The sequence below is a fragment of the Python bivittatus genome, unplaced genomic scaffold, assembly GCF_059951505.1.
Source record: "Python bivittatus isolate LINGU-HERP-01145 unplaced genomic scaffold, Pbiv_v1 ctg000080_np1212, whole genome shotgun sequence".
Lineage (NCBI taxonomy): Eukaryota > Metazoa > Chordata > Lepidosauria > Squamata > Pythonidae > Python > Python bivittatus.
Window position 1 is genome coordinate 59,557,451 of NW_028277035.1, and position 13,878 is coordinate 59,571,328.

At 36.2% G+C, this 13,878-nt stretch overlaps 1 protein-coding gene across 4 annotated transcripts in view; it reads right to left on the reverse strand.

The window, feature by feature from the left end:
* The window catches only part of ERC2 (ELKS/RAB6-interacting/CAST family member 2), a 443,048-nt gene that overhangs the window by 170,043 nt on the left and 259,127 nt on the right, over window positions 1-13,878 (reverse strand). For 3 of the 4 annotated variants that reach the window (XM_088134787.1, XM_088134788.1, XM_088134786.1), the window contains one exon: window positions 5,365-5,558. In XM_088134787.1, coding sequence (XP_087990913.1) covers window positions 5,365-5,558 — 194 coding nt within the window. Of the gene's footprint in view, window positions 1-5,364; window positions 5,559-6,260; window positions 6,291-13,878 lie in introns of all 4 variants that reach the window. The other variant, XM_088134785.1, reaches the window with a different exon arrangement.

A 13,878-nucleotide genomic window follows, 5' to 3' on the forward strand; every position in this document is an offset into this window, starting at 1 on the left:
GTATTCAGGCCAGATATACTTTTCTCTGTCTTCAGTAGTGTTTTAGGCCAGTGGTATCTCAAACCCATCAGAAACTAAAGTGGCAATTAAATATTTTATGTGGACATTTCTGCTAAGTCTTGCTAAAACTTTGTGTCTACAATTTAAACAAAAACAATTAAGCCACCTCTAGATCATTGCAAGAGCTTAAAACATAGGACATTTAAATTATATTTATAAATAATGTGGGTCAAAAGGGTACTATCACACCATGGACTCAAGTCTGGCAAGCTTCCAAGATTCTGTTACCATACCCTACAACAAAAAAGGCATTCCTGTAACCCTTGTAGTGTCTGTATTCTGACCTGACCTACTTCATAAAGCTAACAACAGTGAAGATCAGGAGCAAATTCAGCTAGTCAATCAAGAAAAGTTGAAAAAACTCCTGAGTTATCATAAATTGGTACAAAGTTTGGGTCCAGCACCTCTCCCAAAAGAGAACACCTCATTAGAAGAAAAGTTGTTACAGTTCAGGAAGAATCCTGTATTGCAGCCTACTTAATTCTTTGGAAGCATTTTCAGATCAGTCAACCCCTCACCTTCTGTTGAAATTGTGTAAGAAATATTTTTGCCTCCACAGTACCACTAAATATCTCTGCAAGATCTGGATTGACAATCATAGTAATTTATTTATTTATATGAAACTATTAGGAGATACAGCATACATCTTATCAACCTATTTTAAAAATGGAACATCCGTTTTGTCCTGTTGGTCAGCAAAATCCATAGATATGAAGAAATGCATCAGATCTTTTTTCAGATATTCTGTTTCTCTGCTCTTGCTTATTTTCTGCAGGGAGACTATTTTAAGAAATATGTATCTTAAGCAAAGATGCTTGGTGCTGTAATTAATTAATCATCTACAGAATCAGAGGACCTGAAAAAAAATGAAATAAAAGAATACCTAGTTCCCTAAGGTGAAGATTCTGGGTTAAATTTCACTGATTTCACTGTGAGAAATACTGAGTACTGCACTTCCAGAATTCAGAAGGGCCAGAGAATATTGTTCTATCCTCATGTAGTAGAAGGCAGAAAGGTCACTAGAGGTGTTGATGGGATGGGCATCTCGGCTATATTACTGGAAAGCAAATGTACCTTTATTTTTAAAAATGCAATCACGTGAAAGTTCCTTAAGTTGGAGTATCAGTATTGATTATTTACTTTCTAAAAAAATATTGGGTAAATAGATGCAGGTAAAGTTATGGACACTGTATCATGCACATCTTGTAAATGCAGTTGCATATAACATTCAGGTTATTGGTGTCAGGCCTAGCCCAAGGAACTCCAAGAGACAATGCCAATTCAGTCCAGCTATGTTTATTAGCTACAACCTCTAGCAAGAATCTTCCCAGACTCAAACCCCAGTTCCAAAAGTCCTCCAGCCACAACAGTGTGAATTCCTCAGGGAGGTGCCAGTCTCATCCTCTTGTTCCTCCCATGTGGTTCTGGTGAGCTAAGAAAATGTTTATCTCCCTGAGCTTGGCCTTCATAATTCCATTCCATCAAAACTGGTTATTTAGCTGAGTGTATTTGCAGACCTGCAAACAGTGAAGATATTACACCAAGTATCCTAGAAAACTTAATTTGAAGTTTTGTTCAATAATGTTTCTTTTAAAAATCCCTCTAGCATTGATTAACCGATGTGTGGGGGCAGTGTGAAGCCTTCAAATGCATGGTTCAATCTGAAGGCGATTTGGTCAAATTGCCATTTTGAATCAAATAAATCAGTTCAAGGCATTAGAATCAGGCACTTCCAGATTGCTTTGGAGAAATTTGAAGAGTTGATGGGCTTTCTGGGCAGTGCAGAATCTTAAACACTGTTCAAGCGTTTCTTCCTCATATGCACAAAGCTGAAGATGAAGCAGAACAGAGTCATGAGCTCTGTGATAATGACACAAATAACCAGCCAGGGAGTTTTATGACCTCTGCAAATTACACCTATCAAAGCACTTGAAGCAATATTCCATTGTTTGAGCTTTTCATTCTTCTGCTAGAATTAGGATGCTTCACTTAAAGGGAGAAAGAGAGATTCAGATTTATTCATCATGTGAATGAGTCTGAGATAGTGTGCTTGCCTTTACACAATTGTGTATATTAGTTTACATTAAATACAGAATGGCAATAAGATACACTTCTCAAACTTCCTTTATCTTGCAACACATCAGTCCCAGAAAAGGCTAATATTGACAATGAGCCATGCCAACCACCCTGCCAGCCCAGGGTGGGGTGTGGGGAATGGAAAGAAATATTTTTTGGTCCTTACTAAGATATTACTCTTTAAATAATTCTTAAGCATATTCATTTTAATGATGCACTATGTGAAAAAGTATTTCCTGCTATCAGTTCTGCCTTAAATGCATTTAATTTCAATGGAAGATTTCCAGTGATGCAAGAGAAGGAGAAAAACTTATCCGTCCCTATTATCTTTGTCCTGGATGTTTTTAAATACCTCAGTCCTCTCTCCCATTATTCTTCTTCATTCTGAGAATAACCAATGAAATACATTTTGAGAATTACTTTATATTCCAATACAGTTGAATAAAGAAAATTGATTCATTCCAAAATATTTTCTCATATTTAATTGATGCCATAAAACTGCAGTAATATTATCCTTTTCCCCTAGCTAGAGTAATTTGTAATTCCTATTTCATCTATAACAGATACCTAGTTTAATTTTCTTGTGATAATGGGGCCTAAGGACAAGCTGATGAATACAAGAAAAGATAATTTCACTCAGTGCTAGAATGACATCAGAATGAATTAGATGTAGTTGAGATGTAGTTCTTGAAAATCACTTAGAGAAACTTCTCAGATACAAAAACACACACACATGCACTGTAGCAAACCTAAACATTATTTTTATCTCTTTAGCAAAAAAAAAACCAACAACCATAAATTGTCCATGAATAAAGAAAAAGATTTAAAGGATAGCTGAGTCTATTAAATTTCTGAATTGCAGTAAAATATTGATTTAACTGACCATCATTTAACAGACTTCAGATGCAATGGACAAAACATCTGACTGGATACACACCTGAAAAAATGGACAAGTTTGTTGCATATGAAGTAATCCAGACCAGCCACTTAAATTTATTTTAAATTGCATCCATTTATGTCATTTCTGTATTGATGTCATAATGCACCTGAGGCAAATTGCCTCAAATGGCATACTTTTGCATTTAACAGACATCCACTCCCTATGAATGGTCCATTAAATCAAGGTATTACTGTAGTATGATTCTCCATTCAATGTAGGTATCTCTTTCCTTTCTCTGAGGAAAGAACATAAATGAAACAAGACGTTCCCACAGATTCTACATAATAAGGCATTAAAACCTCTGAGCAGATAACAATAATTTTACTTCTTTACATGAACTTCTGTTGTAAAAATGTACTAAGTCATCTGGAACTTTTGTACAATTTTTGAATTTTGGAAGCATGCTTTAGAAACAAGAGTAATATTTAAAAGTTAAATAACTGGATGCACAGAATTATAGTTTTTGAAGCTATAGTATCATACCCTATAGATAATTTCAGCAACAATCTATCCTAAAGCAACATGGTATCAAATGTTAGCATGTACATCCTTCTCCCAAACATCTTAATTTTCCAAATGAACGCTTGGGCAGATTCCAGAAAAATACTGTTCCCCCTTCTTTCTGAAGTCTTTTAAAATATGCAAACATAATTCCTTAGCTTCTCCCCTTTTAAGCTTGTAGAACAGAAATTAAATGTTATCTTTTCTTCCTCTTATGCATATTCTGCCTTTGAAATCTAATGCAACCCCTGCCCTGAAGCATCTTTTGAACACACAGCTAGTTGGCAGTTAGTGGCACAGCTGGCAGGAAGGGCAGTCCCAGGCCTTATGAGGGAGTGAAGCCTGCCTCTTTCTATCCCATCAAAGTCACCATCGCCAATACTCAAAGCAGAACTCTAGCTCTTTTGCCAGATGTGACTTAATGTGCAGATCACTAGTAAGTTGTTCGTGTATGTCAGCAGACATTAATCCATTTGGCAGCCACTGAAGAGGCTGATTTCGGCAGTTTGGAGAAGCTTTAGAATGGACATGTGGGAAGAACCTTAGTCTGTTAATAGAAGACACTATAAGAAAGACAGTAAATCTGACTGATTTCAATAATGCAGAGTTCTTACTGAGAACATGCAATCCGGTAACATCATGGGCATCAGCTCCCAAAAACAGAAAAGCCAGTTATAAGGACCACTTATAAATTGAATGTCATAGTAATTTAGACATTTCTGTTTATTTCCTATTCTTTTTTTTTTTTAAGTTTTTATTTTTAACCTGGGAAAAAAGTGAACAAAACAAAATTGGAAAGCTGGGAAGAAAAGAAAGAGAAAAGGGAAATGTGTAAATGAAAAGACAATTAGCATCTTACTCATTGATTCTGTAAAACATTATGCTAAATATTGTTGTTGTTATGGCTGGGCACCCCTTATTTCCCGAGACTAGTTTTTAGTTGTAACACCTAGACCATTTTGATGCTAGAAATTTGAGCTTTTAATGCTGCTGTAGTTACCAGCTGTAAGGCAAACACTAGGGGGAAGGGGGTATGTACATTTTTTATTACATCTAAATAGATGTATTAGCCAAACAAAGCAAAATAAATAAATGTTCTTAATTATCCTTTCTATGCAATCCTTTCCAATTTGTCAAAATCTGATTTTATTTATGGACTTGAATACAGTGCTTTTGCTAACACAGATGTTATGGCCTCATTTGTTGACATAATCACAGAGGAGTCCTTGGGGTTCTCTGAGCTTGGTTGGTTGTTACAATCGTAACACAATCCTTTTATGCAAAAGACAACTTAACAAGTTATCCGCTCTTATATTTCCTTACTTTGTTCTAAGTGTAAATGTTAACTTTTAACTTTTATATCCACAACACTTTATTGTGAACCATTTCTATTTTTATTTAGTTTTACCTTATTTTTAATTACACCCCCATTTCTTTCCACAACATCTGATTTCCATGTTATTTTCATGTTGCATCATATTATATTTTTTCTCTCTTTTCTTCTCCTTCAACGTTGTAAAAAATGTTAATGGCTACCCCCCCCCCACCTTAGGTTGGTAAGGCAAACTTTCTTTATAAAGGAGCTGAGAGTTGATTATCTTACTGAATCTTCAAAAACATTTGGACAAATGATTACACAGAGCCAGCTTTCTCTGAAACCCTGTATCATCACGCATAGGGCTGTTCTGTCTCGTTTGCCTACTACCATGATACATTTTGCTATTTCTTTCAATCAAACAGGGATACAGAACATATTTATGAGAAAACACAGACAATAAGAAATGTACCTTTCCAATTCGGCAATTTTCTTATCTTTGTCATTTTTTTCATTCTCTACTTCTTTAAGGATTTCTAACAGCCTGTCCACTTCGGCTTGAGTTTTGCCGCATTCCTCTCTGTAGTAAGCTGCTTCCTTGTCAAGCTGCTTCAGTCGATCAGCAAATTCAGGATTCTTCCGGGCTTCTTCCTCAGCTTCGTGAGCCTGTTAAATTAAAAAATCAATCAATCAATCACTGACCTTTTCCCCCAGTTTATAGTGCTATTCTTTACTGCTAGGCTCCATATAACAAAAGGATTACTAGGTATTTGTGAATTGGTAACGTTTTCTCACTACTCCTATGATAGGCTTTGGGCAAAAACTTTTTTCCCTCAATATCCTATTATTTGGGGAGGGGGAGAGACCATGATTCTAAGTTCTAGAACGGAAATGTTCCTTGGAAACATCCCACTGAACAAGTGAACATAAGCCTACACCTGATATAGTTTAATTTAATAACTACTTTAAGCAAATCTTGAACAACTTAATACAAATTCTTTATTTCAGACAAGAGGAGAATGCCTCCAACCAATCGTTTTACCCCAAATCCCTCCCCCCGCCCATTTTATTTCATACTGCCAATACTTAAGCTGAACCATAAGAAGAAAAAAGCCCCTCGTGGAACAGCACAAATAAACGTACCTGGCAAACACATGCATGAGTGGCTGGTCAGTTCACAAACAAGAAAGAATGCCATGAACACAACAGAAAAGAAGAGTGCAAAGCCCAGTCTTGTTCCCATTAAAGCTAATGGCAAAAGCTCATTAATGTCAGTGAGAGCATGAATGGGCCAAAAGAGTTTAATACATTACACTGAATTAATCACACACAGATGTAAACAAGAATGCACTGCGATGCTTAGCCTACCCCTTGCTTCCCATTATTCCTAATTGGCATCTTCAAAGAGCAGGCAGAGAGAAAACAAGTAGTTTAACTGCAGTGCACATTAAAGACACAATTCAGAGAACAGTTTTTCAATGTACACAAATACATTTTAAAGGATTAAGGATGCTCTGAAAGACTGCATGTCCTGCTGCTATCTAACAATATAGTACAAGTCTGGTGTTTGTTCTATTTATTACATATTCATTATTTCAGAAATAAGCTAGCAAGGAAAAAAAAACAGCAATAGGCTAAATGAAGCTTACTTTATTTCAGATAAAAGGTCATAGTGATATCTACTTCTTTAAGGTTTATGTGCTTTGCAATGATTTTTTTTTTCCAGTTTTGAACAACTCTTGAATTTCAGGACAACATGAAGTAATGTGCAAAAAATCAGGTTATTAATGAATTCATGGTAAGGGTAAATTTTCTGCATGTAACATATCAGTTAAGCATGAGGATAATCAAGACAAGTTTAGTCTGAGTGGATCTCTTATTCTCAAAGAAACTTCTGAGGCCATTTCAAAAGTGGTGAGTTTCCTACATGGACGTATTTTAAAAATGCAAACAAATAATAACTGCACCATTTATCCAGAGAGAAACTGAGCTGTGTGACATGTGTTGCATATATATAAACTTTTTAATATATAATATGCTTTCTAAATGGAAGAGTTAGAAATACAGGGAATTCACCATGATTGAAGCAGCTGTAAGCTTAAACATGAAGGGACAGTTTCTACATAAATCAAATGTAATCTATACCACTTACAAAGTACACAATTTCTCAAGTATTCCATTGGGCTATCTCCATTCATTTCAGGGGAAACTTGTTCAAATCTATAATAATTATGCCCTAATATTAAAATGAGAATTGTGATTTTTCTGAAACTGTTTCTTGGGTAGTCTTGTAGAGAGTGTCTTGGAACTTGAAAGTTGTGATTCTGTATACAACCCTCTGAATCTCATCTAGAAATCCTGAAATGAAAAATTCTATATTGCTATGTCTATTATAGGATATAGGACAAAACAGGGTCAACAGTAGAAAACAACACAAATTAATTAGCTTTGGTAGGTCAGAGTTCTAAGCACGTACCTCTGTACTATAAGCTTAGTGAACCAACAGTTGAATAGAATTATGGAAGACTTGGCTGAAAGTTACATCAGAATGCTGTGGATAAGTCTTGACAGTTCAGCACCTTAATAATTCATGCTAGATTTTTGGGTGAAATTACAACGGGCATTGAGGACATGACATTAAAAATATATCTAAGCTATTTGCTGGGTTAACTGCTATAGTTGTTCATTAAAAAAGAAAAAAATCCTTGAACTTGCCATTTGGCAAATAGGCTAAAAATGTTGTTTTAAGAATTTTGAAGAATTTATTTGATAGCTGAAATGTTGAGAGTTAAGGCAAATATTTATTCTATTTCCTAGACTTACTTTTTTTTCAGAGGGAAAAATATGAAGTCCTATATGGTGCATTTAAAATAACAAATGAATGTGGAATAATGAGGATGAATGACCAGTAGAACAATGAACCAGAACCTCTTTGGGAATAATATTTTAATTTAGGTGTGGGTCTTCCAAGCTGTGTGGCCATGTTCTTGAAGTTTTGTTTCCTAACGTTTCGCCAGCACCTGTGACCGGCATCTTCAGAGTGCAGGAGCACAGACAGGAGCAGTTCTCTCTGCACAGCTCCTGTCTGTGCTCCTGCACTCTGAAGATGCCGGTCACAGATGCTGGCAAAACGTTAGGAAACAAAACTTCAAGAACACGGCCACACAGCCCGGAAGACCCACACCAGCCATCGTATGCCGGCCGTGAAAGCCTTCGACAATACATTTTAATTTAGGTTTTCCAGATAAGCTTTCACAAGTAAAATCTTCATTTGATGCAATAATGAAAAGGAATAAGATGAAACAGGCAAAGAGCAAATTTCTGATTTTTATTTAAAACAGTACCTACTATATTGATTGTTATTATGCATTTCACATAAACATGAAGAAAAAATGCAAACAATGGCTTGAATTACACATTACACTTTATGTAATAATACAATTGTTTTTCACTTAGCATGTGTATGAGCCTAATCATTGTGATTTGTAAACCAAGTTTATGATCTCATATTATGGGTCACTGTAGCTACCTAGCTTCTTATTCAATAAACCAAGATTTAGTGTAATATGTAATCCAAAACTACATGTTTCCATAATTTGTATAAAACCTGTAATCTTAATTCAAAGCAAGACTGCTACAAGGAAATTTTAATATGAGCTCCTCTTCCCTTATCTCACATTCCATTCATCCACCTGGATCAATTTTCTTTAAAATGGCTATCCGAAGATCTGTGATATTGTGTCTTGTTGGTTAAATGCATATTCACGGCAAATAACTAGATAAAATTTTTAAAAAAGAAAACCTCTTTCTTTAAACTTAAATTTACCTTAAATCTACCAGTTAACAGTGGGTTAAAAATGAAAGCCTCTTACTGATCAGAGTTAGGAATGAGATCTTGCAAAAGTCTCACATAATCTTAGATTACAATTTTATTTAAATGTAGAAAGCTGGTATCTTTACGATATGACAGAAATGCAACTCTCTTTCTGTTTTTCCATACCCTGTGAGGTAGGCTGGGCTGAGAGGGAGTAATTGGTCCAGTCACCCAGGAGGCTTCCATAACTAAGTTAACCACTACTGCATATCAAATATAATATATTAAATGCTGTCGGGCAACATATATTGCCTGAGATCTCTTTCCCTCCCTCCATCTCCTGGTATACGTTGGACTTTAAATCTATCTTTGAAAGGGCATCAATCAAACACACATAGGAAAAAATGAGGAAACCTACTTTTCCACATTTTAATTTTAATATAAATGTATTTTATATTAAAATTAAAAGGAGAAAATTTTAATTTTTGTAGATAAAGCTAATTGCTTTCATAGATCAAGCTAATTGCATGACATGGATCTTGTTTAGTTTCTCAATGAAATTAAACCAAACTGAGGAACCAAACAAGATCCATGTCATGCAATTAGCTTGATCTATGAAAGCTCTTGGAGAGAACTTGAATAAAAATATTAATTTGAAAGATGCTAATTTGTTCTTTTACGGAACCATCTTTCTCTACTGATCTTTTTAATAAGATATTAACATGATGTATCTGCTATATATAAACATAGTACATAATAGAATGAATTTTGTACTGCATTGTTTTGTTTTTGTACTGGTTTAGGAAAGATATCATTATTCTTTCTGTCCAACTTTCCCAAAGAATTTGAAGTAATTTTAACTTTGTCCACTAAATGTTTCTGTAGCATTAGGACCATTCAGATAAAACAGCAAAGTCAACATACATGTGCATATATGTAAATATTAAAGAAGCCCACTTACCTGGGAAGCAGATTTCAAATTTTTAAGTAATACGTGTTGTAGTGTTGTACATGAGTGCAACACAGAGTTTTTACAGACAAATATATTGTAGGTCTAGGGGAAGTTTTCAGACAGGGAAAATGCTCTCTGAGCCCCCCCCCCAAGTTTATTTTGCCAGGTGGTATCAGCAACATTAAAGAAAAACTGGGGTTATTATTCTTGATACCACCATGGGAATACCTGGGGAGCCATCCTTAACTTCTTTAAGAGAGAATTAGAACCAAGGCAGCCAAGGAGGCAGTAGGAGCAGGGTAGTCTTTTTTTTTTTTTCCAAAAGGGAGAGAGTTGGTCCTGTAAGTAGTTGGGCCTAAGCTTTTTAAGGCTTTCAACTTTATCATGAGCACTCTGAATTGGACTCAGAGGGTGACTAACAAGCAGTGAACCCTCAGCTCTCCCCATATTCTCTAACAAGATGTTATAGTCAATACACTGATGTAGGCTTTCATGGCTGGTATCTGTTGGGCTTCAGGACTCACTGACCATGGTCTAGGTGACAGATTTCCTGACATTTCACTGGCAACGGTGGCTGGCATCTTCAGAGGCAAGGTGGTCTGCAATCTGTTGTCTAGACCACGGTCACTCAACCCTGAAGCCCAACATTATAGTCAATGTTATAAAGAGCTGCCAAGACATCCAGGAGTATCAGCAAGATCACAGTGCTCTGTCTTTCCTATATTCAGCAATCATCAGGGTAACTGAGGCCATCTATATGCCAAATCTGTGTCTAAACCAATTTCAAAAGGTCCAAAATAATCCTTTTGATTCGAGAGTTGCTGGAGTTACAGAATAATAGGAATGTGGGGATCAGGATTGTCTGCAAAGGACTGTTTAAAAAGTCAAGATGGTGGCCAAATGTAAAATGGGGCATGGCTTTGATTACATACAGGTAGTCCTCGGTTAACAACCATTCGTTCAGTAAACATTTGAAGTTACAATGGTGCTAAACAAGGAGACTTACGATAGGTCTTTGAAGTTATCGCCATTGCAGTGTCCCTGCAGTCACATGATCATGATTTGGGTGCTTGGCAACCAGCTCATAATTATGACAATCATAGTGTCCTGCGATCATATGACCTCCATTTGTGACCTTCCCTGCTGGCTTCTGACAAGCAAAGAATAGAGAGAAGCCAGCAGGAGGTTGCAATAGCCATGTGATGTTGTGCCTAATGACCTCATGGGATTTGCCTAATGACTGCAATTGGAACTGCCAGAGTAAGTTGATATGGTCATGTGACATCATATTTTATAACTGTGTCACTTAGCAATGGAGTCCCCAGTCCCAATTACTGTCGTTAACTGAGGACTACCTGTAGTTGCATCCATCATCTTAACTTTTTTACTTCCCTCCCACGTGGACACTCCTAGTGGGGGGAAAAAGAGTCTGCTATGCAAAATGTGTTGAGCTGTTTGTATCAAATGTGGCTTCTTGCATGTTAAATGGTTGCATTTAGTGGCAGTTCATTTTCTAGGGCCCACATACTGTACTTTTTGTGTATATGCTATAGATACCAATGCTGTACACTGAAAAAACAAGAAATTGGAGATTACTGAATATTGCCCAGTGAAGTATGGGAAGGTCTCACTATGAGTGTACTGTAATATTTATCATACAGCACTAGAATATTCTCACTGAGCAAGTCATTAGAAAAAGCCACTTAAGGTATAGCCTCCAGATAGCCTGTAGGTTGGGTAGCAGTATACACACTAACTCTACTCTCAGAAGTTTGTTTCCTATGTTCCTTCAGCTTCATGGTGTTAAAATATATTTTCTGCAACTCTAAAGAATTCCAAAAACTGTGAAGGGCAGGGCTCATTGTATAAACTATACAATGGCATAAACTATAACAGGCATCTCACATTAAGTTGCTTGCACATTCCAAGGTAGGAGATCAGAGCTTTCCTCTTTTGCCCTTTTCATCCTTTATCCACTCATTCATTTTCAAAGTCCATCAAGAGGATAAAGAAGCTATCTGCAGACCTCTTCATATTTTTTATCCAATTTCCATCTACTGGTTTTTATTGTTTAATAGTATATTCAGTAGACAAAGTTAAGAATAAAAATATTCCTGCACTGGGCAAGGACTACAAGATCTCCAACATCCCTTCCAAACTTTACATTCTATAATCCTATGAATATTTCAGATTGGGAAACAGACTGATGATATCCAGCAAAGATGTGGTTCACATACAGTTGGGCTGTATTAAAGGCCTCTCCACTTTCTCTGCTGGCAGCAGAAGTACAGGCAACCAGATATACATCCAGATCAAGTGAATAGAATAGAACTGGTGCAACTGCTCTATCAAAGCAGACTTGGTGGAAGGTGCATAGTTCCTTCAGCCTTGCAGGTCTTCAGGGCCAAGCAACATTTAGGGTATATTAAAGGTCAACTGCCTCTGCTAGTCCTGATGGATTGCAGCAGCAGCATAGTTTAGCTATTTTGGGATCATATCCAGGATAAGCTTAAAGAAAAGGAGATCCATCCATTATTTTATACAGTCATAATTACACTCATGCAATTTGATTGTCTCCAAATATTTATAGAAAGCTGAATGAATTATAAATTACTTCAGAAAACTGCTAGAACATGAGACTTCCATTGTGTAGTATATCCATGCTTTACAATTACAGTTTATGAACTGTCAAGTAGTTTTCATGTTTCTGCACACCCAGAGAGAGAGAAGGGGCCACATTTGGGGGAAGGGGAGAGAAACCTAACCAGATCTTAGGAATGAACCAGTCTTACATATCTCTGCTTTATTTTTTCCTTGTTCTTCAAGTTATTACATACAACAATATTACCTTATTGTACTGAATGTGAAGAGAGTGAAAGTGTGTGCATTATTTGTTACCATGTTATATGCATCACTTATTCTTCCAACATTGGTACATAAGCATAAGAAGAGCAATACACGTTTATTTAGAAGAGCCAAAATATGAGTATGATTAATAAATGAGAGAGCAGAAAGATGCATGCAAGAAAATACCTTAGATCCTTCAAATTGCATTTATCAACACCATGCCATCAGGAATGGTTCAATTCCAGTTATTAGTTAATAGCTGGAATTGATTGGAGGCTATAATTTAGAGGTGTCCTCTAAACTGAATTTAAAAATTGTTTGCTGCTTGCCATTATTTCTGCAAACATTTAGAAAAACAGAATCCGATGGATAGCATTCCTTTAATGTAGAAGACAAAAACATTTTCTACAAAGTACAGATTTCCTCAGGACAAACTGAAGAATTTAAAAATATAATCTGTTATTATATTATAATCTAAAGCATTATAATCCATAAACCATTAAAGACAGAAACTACAGCCGAATTAGGTTGAGAGGTAAGGGACTGGCTATTTATTTGGTGTGTTTTCACATAAACAGTTATTATCAACTGAAAAGCATTATGAAGCTATTCTATCTTGTTTGCTTTAATGGATTTCCTTTGACAAGAAAAAAGACTGAGGCAATGGAATTATAAATGGTAGACAATACCATTAGGACTCATCAGAATTCTGACTTTTGCTCTTGCAAAACAGGGATAGAATGACTGTACAATACAAGCTGTATCTGGAAACAATGTCTGTGAATAGAATTAACTCTAGTTATTCCCCAAATTATATGCTGGTTAACTCAAGTCACAATTCCACTAGTATCTATTTGTTAGATTTATATCCCACATTTCATGCAGGAGCAAAAGGCAGTAGACACTCCTCTCCTTCCTATTTTTTCCCAAAAAGTTTGTGAAGTACATTTTGCTGGGAATGTGTGGCCCCAAGTCACCCATTGAGCTTCCACAGAAAGACAAAGACCCCAGTCCTAGTCAAACAACTTCTCCACCTCACACACTGGTTATTAGTTATTATTTTGCTGAAGACCTGAGTCTTTGAGTTTTTGTTGTTTTTAATGCAATGGCAATTTCAGGTTGTGAAGCAGTTTGACCACTGAACCCATCAGAGGAAAGTATGAGAGATATATCATGCACACAAGAGTGCAGATCCTGAGTTCGCTGGGGCTCTTGTCCTCCAACCTGACCACTGTTCTAAAGATGTTCTTCCAGGATCACAGAATACGTATGGTTTTCCCCTTTTATTACTTTTCAGAGAAACACAAATGCTGCTTATTATAAATCTGCCCAAAATCAACATGTTCTTTAATTTTTTTTAAGTGCCCCAAATA